Source organism: Saimiri boliviensis, chromosome 15, assembly GCF_048565385.1.
Source record: "Saimiri boliviensis isolate mSaiBol1 chromosome 15, mSaiBol1.pri, whole genome shotgun sequence".
In the NCBI taxonomy this organism is placed as follows: Eukaryota; Metazoa; Chordata; class Mammalia; order Primates; family Cebidae; genus Saimiri; species Saimiri boliviensis.
The window spans coordinates 91,628,874-91,650,979 of record NC_133463.1 but is presented as its reverse complement, the minus strand read 5'-3'; the positions used below and the strand labels follow the sequence as shown (position 1 = coordinate 91,650,979).

Below are 22,106 nucleotides of genomic sequence, written 5' to 3'. Positions count from 1 at the left end.
CGGGCCGCGCGCCCTCCGTCTGCGCCGGCCTCAGGAGGACGCGGAGACGCGCAGGTGCAGGCCCACCGCCAGGTGGTCGGTGAGCCCCGCCAGGGCGGTACTGAACGTCACCTGCTCCACCTCCTGCGGGCGGGGTCAGGTTGAGGGTCGTCCCGGCGCCGCAGGCCCAGCCACCCTGGGCCCCGGCACTCACTGGGCGCAGCGGGCCGCCGGGAACTCCGCGGTAGGTGATGTAGTCCAGGCGCCGACCTCTCCAGGGCTTAGCCCGGCGGCTTCTGCGCGGAGGGCCGGCCAGGTAGAGGTGGCGCCCTTTCTCCTGCTCCAGGGCCCTGGTGGGGAGGGGCGGTGTCGCCAAGGCCCGGGCCCCGCTGCGGGCTCGGGGCGGGCAGTGCCTGCCTCCCGGTCACTCACCGCCGCAGCATCTCGGGGGAGCAGGCTACGGAGTGGTGGAGCGCGGAGGTGCTCAGGACGGTCCCTGGGGGCCCGGGGGAGGGCGGCATCAGCCAGAGCCTCGGCCGACGGCGCTCCTCAGGCCCGCTTCCCGCTCCGGAACCCTCCCCACAAGCGCGATACCCAGGGCCCAGGGCTGCTCCTGGCGCGTGCCCAGCCGGCAGGGGTCCTGGAAGCGGCTGAAGAGCTCGTGTTCCTGCTCCAGCGCGTGGTCTGCAGAGACAGACCGGCTCGCGGTGGGGGGAGGAGGGTGGGCCTCCTGGCTGCGCCCTCCCCCCTCCCCCCCTCCCTTCCCTCTTGCTCGACCTTTTGAGCAGTTATCGAAGTTTAGGTCGCCCAGGAGCACGCTGAAAGCCACGACGTCTCCACTGTGGTCGCTCTGTGCCTCAAACTGCTCGGCCCAGTCCAGCAGCAGCGTCAGCTGTTTGCTGCGCAAGGGCCCGTCCTCTGCGGCGGGGAGGGGCGTGGGGTGTCCTTGGCTCCGATTCAAGCCGGCGTCCAGCCCCCGCCTCCCCAGTTCCTGGTGTGTGAGCCCCGACTGGCACTTCTCAGGAATTCCCTTGCCTGGGGCAGTATACAAAGGCTGGGAGCTGGGGGGCGGGGTGCAGGCGAAGGTAGGGATCGGCTGCCTGCCGCCACCGAGAGGCGGGACCTGTTCCAAGCACCCCACCCACAGGGCTCACCAGCCGGTGCTTGCAAGTGCGTGCAGTGCAGGAATCCCACGACGCGGCGCCCGTCCAGGCTGCCCAGCTGCGCCTGCAGCGACACAGACGGCCCCAGCTTCCCCGGCCCCAGCTTCCCTCGCCGTCTCAGCCGAATCCCCCGCCCGCTCCGCGAGCCGCGCAGGTTACGCCAGTACCTGTGCGGACAGTAGTCCCTTGGAAGCCAGCGCGTCCTCGCCACGCGCATGGGGGAAGCAACGGAAGGAGGCGCGCAGCAGCGGGTAGCGCGAGGCCAGCAGCAGCCCGCTGCCCAGTAGCTTAAGGTGCGGCCCCGGCTGTAGGCCGAAGGTGCCCACGTCGTACAGCACCGGACCCAGGTCGGGCGCCAGGCGGTTCACCAGGCGACGCGCCGCTCGCAGATCGAATACCTCCTGCAGGCACACAAAGTCCAGACCCAAAGGCAGCGAGGCCACCAGTGCCCCGCGCGGCGCCCTGGGCCAGGGCTGGTTGCAGTCCGTCGCCCTGTAGAGCGCGGGCCGCAGACCGGCCAGCAGCGCGGCGCCGATGGCCTCGGCCCGTCGCTGGCTGTGCGGCAGGTTGCTGAAGCGCGCCAGCCCGTCGGGGAGCAGGCACAGATTGGCTGTGAGGAAGGCGAAGCAGCGCCCGGGTTCAGCCGGCGGGCGCCAGGGCGCGGGCGGCGCCCAGCACAGCGGAGGGGGGCGGTAGCAGAAGGGGCGGCGCCAAACCTGCAGCCACAGCCAGAGCAGCAGGCCGGGCAGCGCCGGGGGCAGGCCGACCGCCAGCAGCAGCAGCAGCGCCGCGCCTCCGCGGGCCGCCCGTCTCAGCCACCCCAGGCGCGTCGGGCGCGCCGCCGGTGCCCAGCAGCCCAGCAGCTGATCCAGGGTCCAGTAGGCCGGGAAGAGCAGCGCGCGCGCCAGGCGGTGGAGAGCGTGCAGCGCCGGGTGCGGGAAGGGCGAGGGCCGCAGGGCGCCGGGGGCCGGGGGCCAGTCGGCCGGGGACTGCATGGTGCGGCCGCGATGGGGCGCGGGGGAGGCTCATTGGCTGTCAGAGTACAGGCTGACTCGTCTGCGTCCGCGCAAACTGCGGAGGAGTCACGGGGGTGAAGGCCACGTGGCGCAGCCTGGGCACAGAGCCCGCGGGGAGGCTCCGGCCCAGCGAGCCTGGCCGGGAGGCTCGGGCTTGGGTAGCCCGTTGCTTTCGCTTAGCGAAGCCGCCCAGTCCTCACCCTCGAGGAACTTCGGCGGCTGTTGGGAGAACAAATGAAAATCCGAAAGGGACCTAACCTCCAATGCCCACCCTGGATCCTCCTTGCCCCGCGCCATCCACCTGCGAAGGCCGCACGGGGATCCTGAGCCCCGCCTGACGCCAGCGGGATCCGCCGCAGCCAGCGCCACGTGGACGGCGACCGTTCCCGGGTGCGGGCGGCGCAGCGCAGGTGAGGAGCAGTGTGCGCTTCTCGCCAGTCCTCGTCCCCACGCAGGTCAACACGGAATAGGTTGCCCCGAGGCAGAATCCACCCCACCCACTACGCGGTGTCGGGGCGCCTGAGTTCAAAGACCTGACACCGAGGAGGGATGGACTCCTGCCCAGCGCCCCGCACAGCCCCTCAGAAGGCCAGCCCGCAGTGGTGACGGCCCTGTGGCCCTACCCCATGGAGCTTCCAATCTAGAGGGAGGGACCGTTGGTTCTGCCCTGCACGCGCTGCGCGCTCCACCGGGGCACGCGCGCCTCACTGAAGCGTTTCCCCAGTCGCCGAGCCCCGGGGAAACCCCTCAGTCGGTTCCCAGCACGGGCCGGCCAGGAGCCCCAGGCTCTGCTCGCCTCTCACCTGTCTAATTGGACGTCTGATTGGATGTGTGAGCCTGCACGCAGCCCCGCGGCCCGCCGCTGCTGCAAATGTGTTAAATAGCTTTGGGAGTTTGGGTCAGGGCTGCCCTTCCCAGCGACTGAGAAGAGGTTGGGTGTCCGGCTGGATCCCCTGAAGTCTCAGGAGGCCTGGGCGTGGGGAGGGCTGAGGCAGCAAGCTCAGCGGCCCGCGCATCCCGGCAGGGCCGGCACACCCTGCATACCCTCTTGGTTCTGGGACTCCTTGCTGGTTGCTGAAAGATTCCCATTGGAACCCAGACCCTGTGGGTCCATTGTTGCCTCCTGCCATCCTCTGACTGGCAAGCACTGGTGCTCCAGGACTCTCCTCGGTTGGAGTTTTCACCCCCACCCTTCCCATCGCAGCTGGCCTCCTCGCCTTCCTGCATGTGGGCTCGCTCCTGTCTTACCCAGCGGCTGAGGCCTCTCTGGGCTTTCCCGCACTGCACGTGTCTTCCTCCCCTGCGACTTCCCATCCTGGCGGCCCCCTCAGCTTCCTGCACTTTCCACAAGCCCTTCCCAGCACCCCATCTGCCCTCAGTGCACTGTGCGTGGCCCCTGGGCTGCCTCCGCATCCTGCTGGTGCTCCTCAGCTCCTGCAGCAGGTGGGGTCTGCCCTTGTCAGCTGTGAATCCCTCTCCAAGTCTCCGGGGCCTGTGGAATGGCCTTGGATGTCTTGGGAAGGGGCCACCGGTTCGCTGGGCTGCCCCATGCCCAGGTTGGGGCGAGGCTGCTTTCTCCTGGCTCTTCTCCCTTGAATGCTCTCTTGTCCTCGAGGTGTGGAAGACCCTCCCCGAGCCCTGGCCTAGTATGGGGGCAGGGACCCCCCACCCACATCCTGGTCTCCTCCCGCCTCTGCCTTCTGCTCTGCACTGAGTGCACCCTCACGGCCTCGGCAGGTGCACAGCCCTTCCCGTGCTGCTCCTTCCTGGTTCCTGCCCTTCCCCATCGCAGTCCCAGGAGCTCCGACTTCTTTCAGTGCCATGGAAGGGGAGCCTGGGGGCCTTCAGACCAACCCCTCACAGACCACTGCTGAGCCTTGGCCTCTTGGGGCCCTTGCAGGGGGCCCGGGATGGCCACGGACCTCCAGGGCAGGCAGGACTGAAGGGGCACAGTGCAGGGGCCTGGTGAGCCACCCCAGAGGAGGCAGCACCACCCAGGAGTGCTGGCACGGGCCCAGCGGCTAGAGTTGGTAGAAGCTTTAATGGCCGTGCACAGGGGTGTGGGCTGAGCGAGCCTGGACCGCCCAGCTGCAATGTCACCAGATGAACATGGGCTTGCCATCGTCATGCGCCAGCTGGTTGAGGCAGGAGAGCAGCAGCAAAGCGTCGGTGAGCATGCTGGGGTGCACGGTCTCCACGAGCACGCGCTGCAGGAAGTCCACGGTGTAGGAGCCGCCCTCGGACGCCGCCAGCTCCGGGCGCTCTCGCAGGATGCCATAGGCATTCACCAGCTGCTCGGTCAGCGCAGGGTGCACCCGCCCGTTGTAACCCAGACTCTGCAGCCTGTTCATGATGCTCACGTAGCGCTGTGTGAGCGTCTGGCACAGCTCCTCGTCCAGCTTGTGGTCACTGGGGTTCAGGGAGGCCTGCGGGGAGAGCGGCCTTCAGGGACCCGCCCTTGCCACACCTCCATACACAGGCAGGCAAGGGGAAGGCCGAGGGGCACGTGAGGCTGCAAAGGGCCAGGATCTGAGGGGTGCGCGGTAGGGAGGTTCTGGAAGAGGCTTCAAGGATCTAGGACGGGAGTGCAGTGGGCAGAGCCTGGCAGGTCTCCAAGGCCGGAGCTGGGCAGGGCAGTGGCTCCCAAAGCTCCCCAAGGGGCCTCAGCCACAGGATAAAAGAGGGTGCTCCAACCCACCACCAGGGATTGCAGCTGGGCTGAGGTCTCCAGGGACTGAGGACAGGGGTCGTGGCTGGGCATCTCGAGGCACACAGGGCCCCCTGACTCAGGGGTCTGGGGTCTTTTCCGGGCCTCCTCCTGGCTCCCTGATCTGCTCCCTTTCAGCCTCTGAAGGCTCCGCCTTCCTTACACTGGCCTCCATCCTCAGCACCCTCTACTCCCGGGGGGCTCCCTGTACTCCCCCAACACTGAACTGACAACCCCAGCCAAGTGTTGGCCTCAGCGCCGAGGGGCCTGGCTGCTTCCTGTGTCCTTTGGTGCCGGGGCCAGGGCCTGGGAACCAGCACAGCTGGGTCAGTTTCAACTCACTTCCTCAAGGCCTGTGTTCCTCCAACAGCCAGGTAGCGACTGGGTCCTGCCCTAAGGCATGTAATCATGAAGGCAGCCCCTCCTCCCACCCTGCCTGCCACCGCCCCTGGGTGTGTGACCTGGGTGGTTGTGGAAAGCCCAGTGCCCAGCTCAGTGCTCTCTGGCACCATCCTGAAGTTCTAAGTTTGGAATTATTTTCATTTTGCTCTCGGCCCTGCAAATTTTGCAGCCTGTCTGTCTCAGGTGCAGCTGCCCCCGCCCCAGGCTCAGCCCTGCCTGCTGCCTGCACAGGCCCACAGAGCCACGGGTCTGAAGTGGAAGTTGGATGGGTTATCCCTGCCCAAGCTCCTCCTGCCACTTCCACTGCTGCAACGCTTGGGGCAGGGCCACCCTCCAGGGACTCCCATCTGTCCCTGCACTTCCAGCTATGTCCCACTGTGTCCCAGATGCCCGCTGTGCTGGTCCCCAACCTGCTGGAGGTGCTCTTCCCCACTCCTTGCCCGGACAACCTGTTCAGGCACCCCTCCTCGGGGAAGGCTCCCAGGCCGGGCGTGTGTGCAGGACACCAGACATGGGGCTGGACTCAGGACCGGGCCCAGCTGATGTGACCCCAACCTCTGCCAAGTGCACCCAGAGCATGTGCTCCGTGCCGCTGTTGCCCGGATGCGCCAGGGATGGACCTGTCTCCCTAACTGTAGGTTCCTGGCCCCTGAGTCCTCTAGGCCGATGAACAGTATGCACAGTTGTGGGGGCCAGGAAGACACCATTGAGGTTCAGCGCAGGAGTAAGGGCCTGTGGACAGCCATGCGCAACAGCTGCTTCTGCACCTCTTCTGCCTGAGCCTCAGTTTCCCTGCTGGGATGTGGAGGAGGTCACAGTGCCACCTGCAGGAGTGTGCTGAGAGTTACAGGCAATGGCCCCAGCGAGCACTGAGCACCGGGCCACCCAGTCTTACAGATACTCCCTCAAGGAATAGAGAGGGCGGGGCACCGGAGATGGCGCAAGAGGCCGGGATCTGGGTGGGGAGATCGCAGGGCCGTGCCGCCTCTGTCTTCTGTTCATTGCTTTCTGTGTTTACTAAACGCCTTCCCAGGAGAGCACATTGCCTCAGGACTGCCGGGTGTGCACCTGGCTTGATGCTGGTCAGGAGAGCGTGGGTGCAGGGGGAATGTGGCTGCGGGCCGGTGGGAGGTGTGGAGGAGTCCATGGGCTGTGGAGAAGGGCACATGTGACCATGTTCACACTGTCCTCAGAGGCGCGTGCCTGTGCTCAGCACCCAGGCCTTTTTTTTTTTTTTTTTTTTTTTTTTTTGAGACGGAGTTTCGCTCTTGTTACCCAGGCTGGAGTGCAATGGCACGATCTCGGCTCACCGCAACCTCCGCCTCCTGGGTTCAGGCAATTCTCCTGCCTCAGCCTCCTGAGCAGCTGGGATTACAGGCACGCGCCACCACGCCCAGCTAATTTTTTGTATTTTTAGTAGAGATGGGGTTTCACCATGTTGACCAGGATGGTCTCGATCTCTTGACCTCGTGATCCACCCGCCTCGGCCTCCCAAAGTGCTGGGATGACAGGCATGAGCCCCCGCGCCCGGCCCCCAGGCCTTTCTTATGCACAGCTTCTGGAACGCTGCCACGTGCTCCACAGCGAGAAAGTGGCAGCAGGTGTCACAGTCGCTGTCTGAGCACAGGGCGGGTGCATCACAAACCAATTCAAAGACAGCCAAAAACACCTGTGAAAGTTGCTGGTATCAGAATACAGTCACTTATGTAAAAAAAAAAAAAAAAAAAAATGTAGTCAGTAGGCCAGTGCAGTAGCTCACACTTGTAATCCCAGCACTTTGGGAAGCCGAGTCGGGCGGATCACCTGAGGTTGGGAGTTCAAGACCAGCCTGACCAACATGGAGACACCCCATCTCTACTAAAAACAGAAAATTAGCTGGGCAGGGTGGCGAATGCCTGTAATCCCAGGTAGTTGGGAGGCTTAGGCAGGAGAATTGTTTGAACCCAGGAGGCGGAGGCTGCAGTGAGCCGAGATTGCACCACTGCATTCCAGCCTGGGTGACAGAGCAAGACTCTGTCTCAAAAAAAAAAAAAAAAAAAAAAAAAGCCAGGTGTGTTGATGCATGCCTGTAGTCCTAGCTAGCAGGGAGGCTGAGATGGGAGGGCCACTTGAGTGAACCATGATTGTGCCACTGCACCCCAGCCTGGGTGACAGAGTGAGACCCCATCTTTAAAAAAAATTGCTGGCTTGGCGCGGTGGCTCATGCCTGTAATCCCAGCACTTTGGGAGAATGAGGCAGGCAGATCAGGAGGTCAAGAGACCAGCCTGGCCAACATGGTGACACCTGTCTCTACTTAAAAATACAAAAATGAGCTGGGCATGGTGGCCCATGCCTGTAGTCCCAGCTACTCGGGAGGCTGAGGCAGGAGAATTGCTTGAACCCAAGAGGCGGAGGTTGCAGTGAGCCGAGATTGCGCCACTGCACTGCAGCCTGGCACCTGGCGACAGAGCAAGACTCTGTCTCAAAAAAAAAAAAAAAAAAAAAAAAAATTGCGGTAGAGGAAGGCCGTGAAGTCCTCTCACACGCAGGCTTGTACCTCCTCAAGACTGCAGGATTCCAAGACACTGCTTGCCTGAGGCCACTCATCTGGCGGTGGCCTTCACTAACGAGCAAGGCCACTGCAGTGAGCGTCTGTGACCTCTGAACTCGGTTTCAAGGCGGCTTACATGGATGTCTGTGCCTTTAAAAGCTTTCCTTTTCCCCAAACCCCCTGGATATGCCTGTGATCCATCATAGCACGCAGATTCCAGACTGCAGTCCTCTGTGATTCCCACATCAGCTCACTGATTCTGCAGGGCCTGTCTCTCTGAATTTCTTTTTCGGCTGACTCTCCTCAATGATAGAAACTGGGAATGAATCCTAATTGACTTAAGGGTTAGAGAGGAAATCTGATGCTGTTTTGAACAGTGTTTTGTGCCCACCCGTGACACTGTGGTGGGGAGCCTGAGTGTGGCTCCGAGGGAGGCCGGAGATTTGGCAGGTGCCTGCACCTCCGTGGCTGCAGGGAGGTCACAGCGGCACTTCCCAGCCAGCTGGTGAACAGCAGAGCCCTGCTGGGACCCCGTCCCCAGGCCAGGATCCACTGTAACTGGCTGCGGTTTCTGTTGTAGCAGTTGCTAAATATTTTGAATATCTCCCTGATTAGAGGAAACTGCATAGCCCCAAATGTATTTTTTTTAAGAGATAAATAAAAGAGAAAATAAAATAAAGTAAAATAAAATGACTCAGGTGCTCCACTTAAAGAAAAATAAAAAGCAGGCTGGGCACAGTGGGAGGATGGCTCTCAGCACTTCGGGAGGATTGCTTGAGTCCAGGAGTTTGAGGCCAGCCTGGGCAACATAGTGAGACCCTGTCTCTTAAAAAAAAAATCAGGCTGGGTGCAGTGGCTCATGCCTGTAATCCCAGCACTTTTTGGGAGGCCAAGGCAGGCAGATCACCTGAGGTTGAGAGTTTGAGACCAGCCTGGCCAACATGGAGAAAACCCATCTTTACTCCTTACACCTGTAATCCCAGCACTTCGGGAGGCTGAGGTGGGAGGATCACTTGAGGCCAGGAGTTTGAGACCAGCCTGGGCAGCATAGCAAGACCCTGTCTCCACCCTTGTACTGATGTAGCTGCACTCAGGGTCTTCCAGGACTAGGATGCCAAGAGGAGTGGCGCTCGGAACATCTCCTATAGAGCAGAAGAGGTGACAGGCACGAGCACTAGGACATTTTTAGTTGGGCTTAGAAGTCGTAACTGGTTGGGTGCATTGGCTCACACCTGTAATCCCAGCACTTCGGGAGGCTGAGGTGGGAGGATTGCTTGAGTCCAGGAGTTCGAGGCCAGCCTGGGCAACATAGCGAGACCCTGTCTCTCTTTTTTTTTTTTTTTTTGAGGCAGAGTTTCACTCTTGTTGCCCAGGCTGGAGTGCAATGGCGCGATCTCGGCTCACTGCAACCTCCGCCTCCTGGGTTCAGGCAATTCTCCTGCCTCAGCCTCCTGAGTAGCTGGGATTACAGGCACGCGCCACCATGCCCAGCTGATTTTTGTATTTTTAGTAGAGATGGGGTTTCACCATGTTGACCAGGATGGTCTCGATCTCTTGACCTCGTGATCCACCCGCCTCGGCCTCCCAAAGTGCTGGGATTACAGGCTTGAGCCACCGCGCCCAGCCTGAGACCCTGTCTCTTAAAAAAAAATTAGGTTGGGTGCAGTGGCTCATGCCTGTAATCCCAGCAATTTTTGGGAGGCCAAGGCAGGCAGACCACCTGAGGTTGAGAGTTTGAGACCAGCCTGGCCAACATGGAGAAAACCCATTTTTACTAAAAATACAATATTAGCCGGGCATGGTGTTACATGCCTGTAATCCCAGCTACTCGGGAGGCTGAGGCAGGAGAATTGCTTGAACCCAGGAGGTAGAGGTTGCAGTGAGCCGAGATCGTGCCATTGCACTCCATCCTGGGTAACAGGAGCAAAACTGTCTCAAACAAACAAACAAACAAACATGCTGGACATGGTGGCGTGTACCTATGGTCCCAGCTACTCAAGAGGCTGAGGCGGGAGGATCCCTTGAAGCCCCAGGAGGAGTTCAAGGCTGCAGTGGGCTAGGATAGTGCCATTGCACTCCAGCCTGGGCTATCTCAAAAGAAATCATATCTATCTATCTATAATTATTTAGAATATGGAAAATATAGAATAGTTTTTGGACTTTCTGATAGGGAAGGATTTCTCAAACAAGACATGAAAAATACAAACAATAAAGAAAAAGATTGACAGTTTTGACTACGTTAAAAACCTAACCAGGTCGGACATGGTGGCTCATGCCTGTAATCCCAGCACTTCGGGAGGCCGAGGCAGGTGGATCACTTGACGTCAGGAGTTTGAGATCAGCCTCACCAACACGGTGAAACCCCCATCTCTACAAAAAGTACAAAAGTTAGCCAGGCGTGGTGGTGTGCACCTGTAATCCCAGCTACTTGAGAGGCTGAAGCAGCAGAATCTCTTGAACTGAGAGGTGGAGGTTGCAGTGAGCTGAGATTGTGCCAATGCACTCCAGCCTGAGCAGGTGACAGAGTGAGACTCCGTCTCAAAAACATACAAACAAACAAACAAACAAACAAAAACTAGCCAAAGGATGCTTTAACTAGAGGCAAAGCTCAAACCTGGACCCACGGAGCTCACACTAGCTTCTTCTCAGGCCAGCGACCCACAGATAAACACAGCTGGAGAGAAGAAGTGGCCGGGAATGCAGTGGGGCTTTTTCTCAAGAGAAGCCCAAGTGGTGAGTAAGTAGAGGAGCAGCCACCCGCCCTGCCCGCAGCCGCACGCCCCCAACCCAGCTTCCCCGTGCCTTCCACAGCCTGTCACACGCATGGCACAGAGACACACTCCAGCACGGTGGCCGAGTGTCATCCTCCACGTGTGTCCACAGAGGCGGCCATCCTGATGGCAAAGGGGGAGAGCTGCCTGACCGTGCGGAAAGCCACCACCTTCCCTTCCTCCAAGGAGACCGTGGGCTCCCACTGCCATAAGCCCCAACACCCGCCGGCCGCTGGCACTCAGCAGTCTGCTTCCTGTCCCAGGGCCTCCTCAGGTCCTGGCACATCTGTCCTGGCCGGAATGCAGGGTCCCCACACGCCTCATGGGCCAGCCTGCCCCCGTCCCTGCAGGGCTCCTGGGCACACACCTGGATGATCTTCTCTGGGATGTTTGAGACGGTGAAGCCATAGAGTCTCACGCGCTCTGGGAAGATGCTGGACAGGATCCTGCGGTCCAGCTGGAAGGCGATCTCACCCACCAGCCGCTCCCAGGCCAGGTGCTTTGACTCTGGGGACACAGGGTCTGGTCAGCCCAGGTGAGGGGGTGAGAGGGGCCAGGGTCCGCAGCCCAGCCCCACCCATGCAGAGCCCACAGTGTCACTGACCTCGGGGGCTCTCGGGGAACTTGCATGTCTTGCGGTGGGCCAGCTTCCGCTCCACCTCCACCATGCTCTTCCTCGACGGCTCCGTGGTGCGTGGACCCCGAGAGTCATTGACTGAAGCCGGGGAGGATGAGGTGCGAGGTGGGGAGTGGGCATTGTGTGGAGGAGAGTGGGGGGCAGGCAGGTTCCGGGTGGGGGAATGATGCATTCGGGAGGGGGCATGGGGGGCACCCTGGGCCATGTGGGTGGTGCTCGAGGGGGTGTAGCTGGTGGCAACCTGGGGGGTGAGGGCGGGGGCAGAGGCAAGGACAGTGACCGTGGGGGAGGGGGTGGGGGAGGTGGGGATGGACGCAGGGACCACTCGTTCCTGGGCGGCCCCGGGCTGGGCCCGTGCATCCGCAGTGTTGAAGGAGAAGGCCGTCGAGGGAGCAGGTGTGCCTGTGGCTCCGATGGGGGTGGAGGCCTGGAGGGGTGCCCCTGCAAACGGCATGCTGAGAGGCTCTGGGTCCTGGGCTGACCGGGGGGCCTCGGTGGAGAGAGGGACTAGTGATGTGGAGGGGCCAGAAATGAAAGGAGGGGGATTAGGGCGAGGTGGGGGGCACAGCCCTCCCACCACTCTGCCACCCACCACCCACCACCCTGTTACCTTTGGTGGTGGCAGCAGGCACCATGCAAGCTGGGGAGTGGGGCCCAGAGGGGCCTCCACGGGGCGGCTCAGCCAGCCGAAGCCTTGCGGCCTCTGGTAGGACCAGGTTGCTCATGGGGTTGGCCAGCAGGTTCTGAGAGACCCCTAGTGGGGCAGCAGCGGAGCTGAGCAGGGGGCTGCTCAGAGAAACAGCCACTGTGCCCGTCACAGGGGCTATCAGGGGGCTGCTCTGAGACACGGCCACGGGGCCTGCAAGGGGGCTGCTGGAAGTCAGGGGGCCAGTGGACGGCAGGCCTAGGGAGCTGACCATCGAACCCATGTGGGGCCCCGCCACAGGACTGGTCAGGAAGCCGGTGAGGGGGCTGCTCTGTGACATGGGTGCTGGGCCGGACAGCAGCGTGCTCAGGGGGCCTGTCAGGGGGCTCATGAATGAGCCCGGCGTGGCGCTGGGCTGCGAGCTGGTTAGCATCTCGGCCAGGGGTGCCAAGGCCATGATCCCCACTTCTTCCAGGACTGGTTCGTTTGCCACTGCTGGGGACGGGGGCAGGAAGACACCTGGGGACACAGAGAAAGCACTGAGACCCCAGGGGAGCCCCTCCAGGCCAAGGGGGAGGGCGGGTGCAGGCTCGCCCACTGTGGTAGGGCCTGGCCACGGTGCCGATCTGGCCCCGATGAGCCGACTGGTTCAACCTGGCCTCGCTGAGCCTCACTTCTTAGGCAGGCCAGGGTGGTGGCCTCTCTGCCTCCGTGGGGAGCCTGTGCCTGCTTAGAGGATCCGGGGAGTGGCTCCTCAAGGCTTTGTCTCCACCCCTGATTTTTGGTTCAGTTCTCCCAGGCTCACTTCTCTGACCACTTGCCTGCTGCCCCCAGCCATGGGGACCTCCCTCTGCCCTTTTCTCAACCATGCCCACCCCTTGCCCAGCAGACGGCCTCCCAGCAGCTGGACTCTCAGGTCACTAAGTTGGCCCCTCTGTTCTTCGGTGGAGAGAAGAGGGCTCAGGCCTCCTGACCACTGTCTTTGTGTGGAGGGATGAGCTCCACCGGGTGGAGGCTCCTCAGGGGGTCAGTGTTGCAATGGGCAGAGCCTGGCGTGGCCCAGCACCCGTGCATGGTTCCTGCCTTGTGTGGCTCGCCGTGGTCTGAGCAGGGATGCGGGTCAGAGCCGTTCACACGCCCCGGTCCCAGACGCACGACTTTATGGGCTCCTTGGGTCCTGGAGGGGGGCTCCTCTCACTGACCGTTGTTTAGGGGAGAAGCCCCCAGATCTCCTGGGGTGCAGCTGCTGGCAGGAGTGGTGGGAGAGCAGAGGTTTTTGTGAGTATGCAATTTCATTGAAAACTTCCACTTTTGTTATTGTTGGTATAAAAGCAGTACATGCTCATTACAGAGAAAGATGGAAAACCACAGATAGTTCCATCCTCCCACGGCTAGTCTCTATTGAGCACTGTGTGTTGCCTTGGAGACTTTCTCTACCGTGCGTATTTAGAGCAGGAGTCGGCGAGCGTTTTCTGTGGCGGTCCGGAGGCAAATATTTCCACCTTTGCCAGCTATGTGGTCTCTGTTGCAACCGTGAGAAGGCGCCCCAGGCAGCCCAGAGGTGAACGAGAGACGACATATGGCAATACACCTTTATAGATGAACACGAAATTTTGGATTTCATTTGTCACGAAATAGTCTTCTTTTAACCATTAAAAAATGTAAAACTCAATCACTTGAGCCCAGGAGTTCCAGACCAGCCTGGGAAATGTGGAGAGACCCTGTCTCTACAAAAAATACAAAAATTAGCCAGGCGTGGTGGCATGAACCTGTAATTCCAGCCACTTGGGAGGCTGATGTGGGAGGGTCACTTGAGCCTGGGATGGCCGTGAGCCACGATCGCACCGCTGCACTCCAGCCTGGGCGACAGAGTGAGACCCCAATCTCAAAATAATAATTTTTTTTTTCTTTTGAGATGGAGTCTCGCTCTTGTCGCCCAGGCTGGAGTGCAATGGAGCAATCTTGGCTCACTGCAACCTCTGCCTCCCGGGTTCAAGTGATTCTCCTGCCTCAGCTTCCCGAGTAGCTGGGATTACAGGTGCCCACTACCATGCCCAGCTAATTTTTTGTATTATTAAAGACAGGGTTTCACTATGTTGGTCAGGCTAGTCTGGAACTCCTGACCTCAGGCGATCCACCCGCCTCTGCCTCCCAAAGTGCTGGGATTACAGGTGTGAGCCATTGCGCCCGGCCAATAATTTTTTAAAAATAAAATTTGTGATGAACAGGCTGTGTACAAAGGTGGTGATCGCATAGATCACATTTTTTTTTTTTTGAGACATAGTCTCACTCTCTCGCTCCGGCTGGAGTGCAGTGGTGCAGTCTCGGCTCACTGCAACCTCCGCCTCTCTCCGGATTCAAGGAATTCTCCAGCCTCAGCTTCCCGAGCAGCTGGGACTACAGGTGTGTGCCACCACGCCCGGCTAGTTTTTTGTATTTTTAGTGGAGACGGGGTTTCACCGTGTTAGCCAGGATGGTCTCGATCTCCTGACCTCGGCATTCGCCTGCCTTGGCCTCCCAAAGTGCTGGGATTATAGGCATGAGCCACCGCACCTGGCCTTGGGTCCTAAAACAAAACTTTCCAAAAATTCAAGACTATAAAATCATAAAAGACCAGGCTGGGACTGGTGGCTCACAATTATAATCCCCTCATTTTAGGAAGCTGAGGCGGGAGGATTGCTTGAGGAGTTGGAGACCAGCCTGGGCAACATGGTGTAACTCTGTCTGTATAAAAATTCCAAAACTTAGCTGGGTGTGGTGGCACGTGCCTATAGTCCCAGCTGCTGCTTCTTGGGAGGCTGAGGTGGGAGGATCACCTGGTCCCAGGAGGTCAGGGCTACAGTGAGCCGTGATTGCCCTACGGCACTCCAGTCTGAGTGACGGCATGAGACCCTGTCTCATAAAAACCCACAAACTTCTAAGTTCCATTTTCCAAACAAATAAATAAAAATTGCACAATCCATTCAACTGCTCTTTTACTTATGTATTTATTTTTATTTTTAGAGATGGGAGTCTCATTCTGTTGCCCAAGCTGGTCTCATACTCCTCAAGCAATCCTCCCGCCTCAGCTTCCTAAAATGAGGGGATTATAATTGTGAGCCACCACTCCCAGCCTGGTCTTTTATGATTTCATAGTCTTGAATTTTTGGAAAGTTTTGTTTTAGGACCCAAGGCCAGGTGCGGTGGCTCACGCCTGTAATCCCAGCACTTTGGGAGGCCAAGGCAGGTGAATGCCGAGGTCAGGAGATCGAGACCATCCTGGCTAACACGGTGAAACCCCGTCTCCATTAAAAATACAAAAAACTAGCCGGGCGTGGTGGCACACACCTGTAGTCCCAGCTGCTCAGGAAGCCGGCAAAAATGATTAGAGTTAACTTTTTGGTGGTCTCCAGAATCTAATAAAAATCTTAAAATAATGAAGGGACTGCTTAATGAAGAAGCTGCTAAATTTTGGTAAGAAAACAAACTTTTGGAGAGAGATCCAAGATGGCTGATCACTAGCAGCTCGGGATTGTAGCCCCCAGTGAAAGTGCAGAGAACGAGAGGACGCCACACTTTCAGATGAATTCTTGTTGCTCACGCGCCAGGAGGTTCCCAGCGGAGGAGCCCCACGGGCCGCCAGCGCGACTCTTGTGACCGGAGAGGCGGTTTTGCCGGCGCCTCGGAGCGTCGGTTCTTGGTGCAGAGTCAGAAAAGCACCATCAATCTTAACGCCGCTGATTTGGTCGGCGCAGTGGGTTGCTCAGATTTCGGCGCTGAGAATCAATAAGTTGGACGTCCACTCAGAAACCCAGTTACAAAGACAGTAAATACAAAGACCACAGATGGATAAATCTACAAGGAAGGGAAGGAAACAGTCAAAAAAGGCTGAGAATACCCAAGATCAGAACGCCTCTCCCTTAGCAGGGGATCCCAGTTCCTCATCAGCAACGGAACAAGGCTTGATGGAGAACGAGTGGGTTCCAATTACAGAAGCAGGCTTCAAAATGTGGATAATAAGAAACTTCTGTGAATTAAAAGAACTTGTTCTAACACAATCCAGAGAAACTAAGAACTTTGAAAAAAGGTTTGACGAAATGTTAACAAGAATACACAATTTAGAGAGGAATATAAGTGAATTGATGGAGCTGAAAAACACAATACGAGAACTAGGTGAAGTATGCACAAGTTTTAACAGCCGAATTGATCAAGCAGAAGAAAGGATATCAGAGGTCGAAGACCAACTCAATGAAATAAAACAAGAAGACAAGATTAGAGAAAAAAGGATAAAAAGGAACGAGCAAAGTCTCCAGGAAATATGGGACTATGTGAAAAGACCTAATCTGCGCTTGATGGGTGTACCTGAATGTGACGAAGAGAATGAATCCAAGCTGGAAAATACGCTTCAGGACATTATTCAGGAAAATTTTCCCAACCTAGTAAGGCAGGATAATATTCAACTCCAGGTAATACAGAGAACACCACAGAGATATTCCTCAAGAAGAGCAACTCCAAGGCACATAATCGTCAGATTCACCAGGGTTGAAATGAAGGAGAAAATACTAAGGGCAGCCAGAGAGAAAGGTCAGGTTACCCACAAAGGGAAGCCTATCAGACTTACAGCAGATCTCTCAGCAGAAACCCTACAAGCCAGAAGAGAGTGGGGGCCAATAATCAACATCCTTAAAGAAAAGAACTTTCAACCCAGAATTTCACATCCAGCCAAACTAAGCTTTATAAGCGAAGGAAAAATAAAGTTTTTTGTGAACAAGCAAGCACTCAGAGAATTCATCACCACCAGGCCTGCTTTACAAGAGCTTCTGAAAGAACCACTACACATAGAAAGGAACAAACAGTATCAGCCTTTCTAAAAAATACCAAAAAGTAAAGAACATCAATATAATGAAGAATTTACATCAACTAATGGGCAAAATAGCCAGCTAATATTAAATGGCAGTATTAAACTCACATATATCATTATTAATTCTAAATTTAAATTGACTAAATTCCCCAATTCAAAGACAGACAGGCAATTTGGACAAAAAACTAAAACCCATCGGTATGCTGCATCCAGACCCATCTCACATTCAAGGATACACAAAGACTTGTGGGCAGCAGCACAGGCCAAATCCTGGGGCCAAGAGAGCCCAGGTGCCGCTTGTGGGAGGCTCAAGTCCTGATGATTCAGGTCCAGCCTGTGGACGGCACGAGGCTGGTAGCGGCACCTGGCACACCTGGCCGGAATTTCCCAACTGCAAGCTTCCTTTGTCCCGCCCCCCTGCCTGGCCTATTTAAGCTGTGAGCTCAGCAACAATAAACGAGACTTGATCAGACTCCTGTCTTGTCTCCATTCTTCGCGTCTCCTGCCCATCCATCCCCACTCCCTCCCTTCGGGCTCCTGTTGTCATCCTGCAGGTCGGGACAAAGACTCAAAACAAGGGATGGAGAAAGATTTACCAACCAGAGAGCAAAAATAAATAAAAAGCAGAAGTTACAATTTTTGCCTCTGATAAAATAGTATTTAAAGCAACAAAGATCAAAAGAAGCAAAGAAGGACATTATATAATGATAAAAGAATCAACGCAACAACAAGAAGAGCTAAAGATCCTAAATATATACACACTCAATACAGGAATACCCAGACATACAAGACTTATAAAGAGACTTAGACTCCCACATAATAATAGTGGGAGACTTCAACATTAATATTAGACAGATCAATGCGACAGAAAATTAACAACAATATCCGGGACTTGAAATCAGATCTGGAACAAGTAAACGTAATTAACATTTATAGAACTCTCCACTTTACACAAAATATACACTCTTATCAGTACCACATCATATCAACTTAGAAGTTTAAACGAGGCCGGGCGCGGTGGCTCAAGCCTGTCATCCCAGCACGTTGGGAGGCCCAGGCGGGTGGATCACGAGGTCAAGAGATCGAGACCGTCCTGGTCAACATGGTGAAACCCCGTCTCTACTAAAAATACAAAAAATTAGCTGGGCATGGTGGCACGTGCCTGTGATCCCAGCTACTCAGGAGGCTGAGGCAGGAGAATTGCCTGAGCCCAGGAGGCGGAGGTTGCGGTGAGCCGAGATCGCGCCATTGCACTCCAGCCTGGGTAACAAGAGCGAAACTCTGTCTCAAAAAAAAAAAAAAAAAAAAAAAAAAGAAGTTTAAACGAAATGTCGGTTGGCTCCTTGTTTGTTACTCTCTTCCCTCATTTTCTTTCATGTCTCCATTATTAAGGACAATTATAGGCATACCCATATTTAGGTTGCATTCTAGCCCGGGCAGCAAAGCAACACCCCCATCCTCTCTCCCTCTTTCTCTTTCTCTTTCTTCCTCTTCTTTATTCTTTTTCTTATTATTCTTTTTTTTCTTTAAAAAAAAAAAAAAAGAAAGAAATGTAGTTTCACAGGCAAGAGATATGAGGGCCTTGTGCTCTATCCTGTGTTGTTTTCAAAGCATTTTTTCAGAGATCTGAACCTCATTACAGAATCAGGGGCCTGGGAAAAAAAAAAAGAAAGAAAAAGAAAACAGACTTTATGGCATTTTCACTTTCCTTTTCTTTCTTTCTTTTTTTTTCTTTTGAGACAGAGTCTTGCTTTGTCGCCGGGCTGGACTGCGGTGGTGCGATCTCGGCTCACTGCAGCCTCTGCCTCCAGGGTTCGAGTGATTCTCCGGTCTCAGCCTCCAGGGCAGCCGGGATTACAGACGCCCGCCACCACGCTCGGCTAATTTGTTTATATTTTTAGTAGAGACGAAGTTTCACCATGTGGGCCAGGTTGGTCTCGAACTCCTGACCTCAGGTGATCTGCCTGCCTCAGCCTCTCAAAGTGCTGGGACTACAGGCATGAGCCACCATAGCTGGCCTAACTTTTCTTTCACAGTTTGTAATCTTTTTTTCCCTGTTTGTTGAAAGCTAGACATTGGAAATACAGTTTGGTAACCCTGAAAATCAGATTCACCCTCCTCCCCAGGCTTTGTGGTTGCTGCTTGTTATAAGTTGTAGTTTATTGTTATTTAGTGACTTTTCTAAACTACTTTTGTAATGGCTGTATTCTTTGTTGTGTGTGCTCGTGGGAATCTCTTTCTGTGCATATGGCACACACAAGTCACTATCCTCACAGTTACCTACTATCTCCATTCTTTGGATCAGTGATGCCCATAAGGTTGGTGGCCTGCCTTCCTGCTGTGGCTTGCTGGCACCAGAAGGAGCAATATAGACAAAAAAAAAAAAAAAAATTTTTATGGAAAACAGTTTAGAAAAGTCACGAAACAAACAAGTACAACCCGTAACAAGCAGCAGGAAACCACGGGGAGGAAGGAGTAATCTTCTTTCCAGTCACCACATTATATATTTAAAATGTTCAGTTCTCAAAAAGTTAAAAAGCATTCAATAAAAAGAAAGTATGGCCCATTTACAGGAAGAAAATTAATATATATTATTACTATTATTATTATTATTTTTTGAGACGGAGTTTTGCTCTTGTTACCCAGGCTGGAGTGCAATGGCGCGATCTCGGCTCACCGCAACCTCCGCCTCCTGGGTTCAAGCAATTCTCCTGCCTCAGCCTCCTGAGTAGCTGGGATTACAGGCACGTGCCACCATGCCCAGCTAATTTTTGTATTTTTAGTAGAGACGAGGTTTCACCATGATGACCAGGATGGTCTCGATCTCTCGACCTCGTGATCCACCCGCCTCGGCCTCCCAAAGTGCTGGGATTACAGGCTTGAGCCACCGCGCCCGGCCTTAAAATGTATTATTTTTAAGGAAGCACATATATTGGACGTATTCGATGAAGGCTTTAAATCAACTGTCCTAAATATGATCAGAGAGTTAAAGGAAACCATGGATGAATACCTCAAGGAAACTAGGAGAACAATGCCTCCCCAAATAGAGAATATCGACTAAAAGAAATGATGAAAACAATACAGAAAGGAATTCTAGTACTCATGCCTATAATCCTAGCACTTTGGGAGACCAAGGTGGGTGTATCACCTGAGGTCAGGAGTTCAAGACCAGCCCGGCCACCGTAGTGAAACCCTGTCTCTACTAAAAATACAAAGATTAGCTGAGCATGGTGGTGCACACCTGTAATCCCAGCTACTCCAGAAGCTGAGGCAGGAGAATCACTTGAAGCTGGGAGGTGGAGGTTGTGGTGAGCTGAGACGGTACCACTGCACTCCAGCCTGGGTGACAGAGCTAAACTCCATCACAAAAAATAAAATGAAGTAAAATAAAAACACCATAACGAAAACGAAAAATTCACTAGAGGGATTCAACAGCTCTGAGCAGGCAGAATGAATCAGCAAACTTGAAACGAGTCCATTGAGATTATACAGTCTCAGGAACAGAAAGAAAAATGAATAGCGTCTCAGGGACCTCTGGGACACTGTCAAGCATACCCACATGCACGAACGGGAATCCCAGAAGGAGAGAGAGAAAGGAACAGCAAAGAGTATTTGAAGAAATTGGGCAGGCATGGTGGCTTACTCCTCCTGTAATCCCAGCACTTTGGACGGCCAAGGTGGGCTGATTGCCTGAGCCCAGAAGTTCAAGACCAGCCTGGGCAACATGACGAAAACCTGTCTCTACCAAAAATACAAAAAGTTAGCCAGACATAGTGGCACATGCCTGTGGTCCCAGCTACTCAGGAGGCTGAGGTGGGAGAATTGCTTGAGCAATTCTCAAGCAATGATCCTCCCAATTCTGGGAGATGGAGGTTGCAGTGAGCCAGGATCATGCTACTGTACTCCAGCCTGGGGTGACAGAGTGAGATCCCATCTCAAAAGAAAAAAAATAATAATAATAAGAAAAAATATTCGAAGAAATAATGTCTGGAAATTTTCTAAGTTTAGGGAAAGATGTGGATACCCATGTCAAAGAAATTCAGTGAACTCCTAGTAGAATAAACTGACAGAGATTTGCACTGAGATAGATTACAATCAGACAGTTGAGAGACAGAATCTTTGAGGCCAGAGGATTGCTTGAGGCCAGGAGTTCAAGACCAGCAAGGGCCATATAGTGAGACTGTATCTCTCCAAAAAAAAAAAAAATTATTGAAAGCAGCAGGAGAGAAATGGCTCATCAGGTACAAGGGATCCTTTATAAGATTAACAGTAAATTTGGCGGCCAGGTGCAGTGGCTCACGCCTGTAATCCCAGTACTTTGGGAGGCCGAGGCGGGTGGATCACGAGGTCAAGAGACCGAGACCATCCAGGTCAACACGGTGAAACCCCGTCTCTACTAAAATACAAAAAATTAGCTGGGCATGGTGGCGCGTGCCTGTAATCCCAGCCACTCAGGAGGCTGAGGCAGGAGAATTGCCTGAGCCCAGGAGGCGGAGGTTGCGGTGAGCCGAGATCGCGCCATTGCACTCCAGCCTGGGTAACAAGAGCGAAACTCCATCTCAAAACAAAAACAAAAACAAAAACAAAAACAAAAACACCCCAGTAAATTTGGCCGGGTGAGGTAACTCACGCCTGTAGTCCTAGCACTTTGGGAGGCCAAGGTGGGCAGATCACGAGGTTAGGAATTTGAGACCAGCCTGGCCAACATGGTGAAACTCCATCTTTACTAAAAATACAAAAAATTAGCCAAACGTGGTGACGCACGCCCATAATCCCAGCTACTTGGGAGGTTGAGGCAGAGAATTGCTTGAACCTAGGAGGCAGAGGTTGCAGTGGGCTGAGATCACACCACTGCACTCCAGCCTGGGTGACAGACTGAGACTCCATCTCAAAAAAAAAAAAAGTTAACAGCAATTTTTTTTCCTTCTTTCTTTTTTTTTTTTTTTTTTGAGACAGAGTTTCGCTCTTGTTGCCTAGGCTGTAGTGAAATGGCGCGATCTCGGCTCACCACAACCTCCACCTCCCAGGTTCAAGCAATTCTCGGGCCTCAACCTCCCTAGTATCTAGGATTACAGGCATGAGTCACCACGCACGGCTAATTTTGTATTTTTCGTAGAGACGTAGTTTCTTCGTGTTGATCAGGCTGGTCTCAAACTCCCAACCTCAGGGGATCTGCCCTCCTCAGCCTTCCAAAGTGCTGCGATTACAGGCGTGAGTCACCACGCCCGGCCAACAGCAATGTTTTCATCAGAAACCCTGAAAACGATGAACGCCGTAAGGTAGTGGTTTGACATATTTAAGCCGCTGAAAGTAAAAAGATCAAATGAGAATTCTATATTCCAAAAAACTACCCTTCAAAGATGAAGGAGAAATTAAGACATTCCCAGATAAACAAAAGCTAAGGGAATTTATTG

The 22,106-nt window shown here is 55.0% G+C and overlaps 3 protein-coding genes across 4 annotated transcripts in view; all 3 read right to left on the bottom strand.

Annotated features, from left to right (window-relative positions):
• Nucleotides 1–30: 30 nt before the first annotated feature.
• On the bottom strand, nucleotides 31–2,444 carry LOC101044251 (sphingomyelin phosphodiesterase 5). Of its 2 annotated transcripts, XM_010329962.3 has the most exons (7): nucleotides 1,310–2,444; nucleotides 1,134–1,206; nucleotides 757–897; nucleotides 574–663; nucleotides 412–475; nucleotides 194–329; nucleotides 31–123 (listed from the first exon to the last, which is right to left on the bottom strand). In XM_010329962.3, exons 1-7 carry the CDS (start codon nucleotides 2,135–2,137, stop codon nucleotides 31–33), a joined length of 1,425 nt encoding a protein of 474 aa, XP_010328264.3. In that variant the 5' UTR covers nucleotides 2,138–2,444. The 2 variants fall into 2 exon arrangements, with proteins under 2 accessions (XP_010328264.3, XP_074243368.1); XM_074387267.1 differs by having other exon boundaries at nucleotides 574–897.
• A 1,736-nt stretch (nucleotides 2,445–4,180) lies between these two features.
• On the bottom strand, nucleotides 4,181–4,589 carry LOC141581514 (speriolin-like). Its single transcript, XM_074387268.1, has one exon. The coding sequence runs from the start codon at nucleotides 4,507–4,509 to the stop codon at nucleotides 4,255–4,257; it is 255 nt and encodes an 84-aa protein (XP_074243369.1). The 5' UTR covers nucleotides 4,510–4,589; the 3' UTR covers nucleotides 4,181–4,254.
• Nucleotides 4,181–22,106, bottom strand: part of LOC101028588 (speriolin) — a 31,188-nt gene continuing 13,262 nt past the window's right edge. The window contains exons 2-4 of the mRNA XM_003942056.4: nucleotides 11,817–12,371; nucleotides 11,174–11,713; nucleotides 4,181–4,584 (exon numbers count right to left, since the gene is read on the bottom strand). Of these exons, the coding sequence (XP_003942105.2) occupies nucleotides 4,565–4,584; nucleotides 11,174–11,713; nucleotides 11,817–12,371 (1,115 nt within the window). The 3' untranslated portion in view covers nucleotides 4,181–4,564. The remainder of the gene's footprint in view (nucleotides 4,585–11,173; nucleotides 11,714–11,816; nucleotides 12,372–22,106) is intronic.

Coding starts and splice junctions, on each gene's coding strand:
- LOC101044251 (XM_074387267.1), bottom strand. CDS start 2,137: ATGCAGTCCCCGGCCGACTGGCCCCCGGCCCCCGGCGCCCTGCGGCCC. Junction 898..1,133: donor GCACTTGCAAGCACCGGCTG/GTGAGCCCTGTG, acceptor TCCCCGCCGCAG/AGGACGGGCCCTTGCGCAGC. Junction 476..573: donor GGAGCAGCCCTGGGCCCTGG/GTATCGCGCTTG, acceptor CCGGGCCCCCAG/GGACCGTCCTGAGCACCTCC.
- LOC141581514 (XM_074387268.1), bottom strand. CDS start 4,509: ATGAACAGGCTGCAGAGTCTGGGTTACAACGGGCGGGTGCACCCTGCG.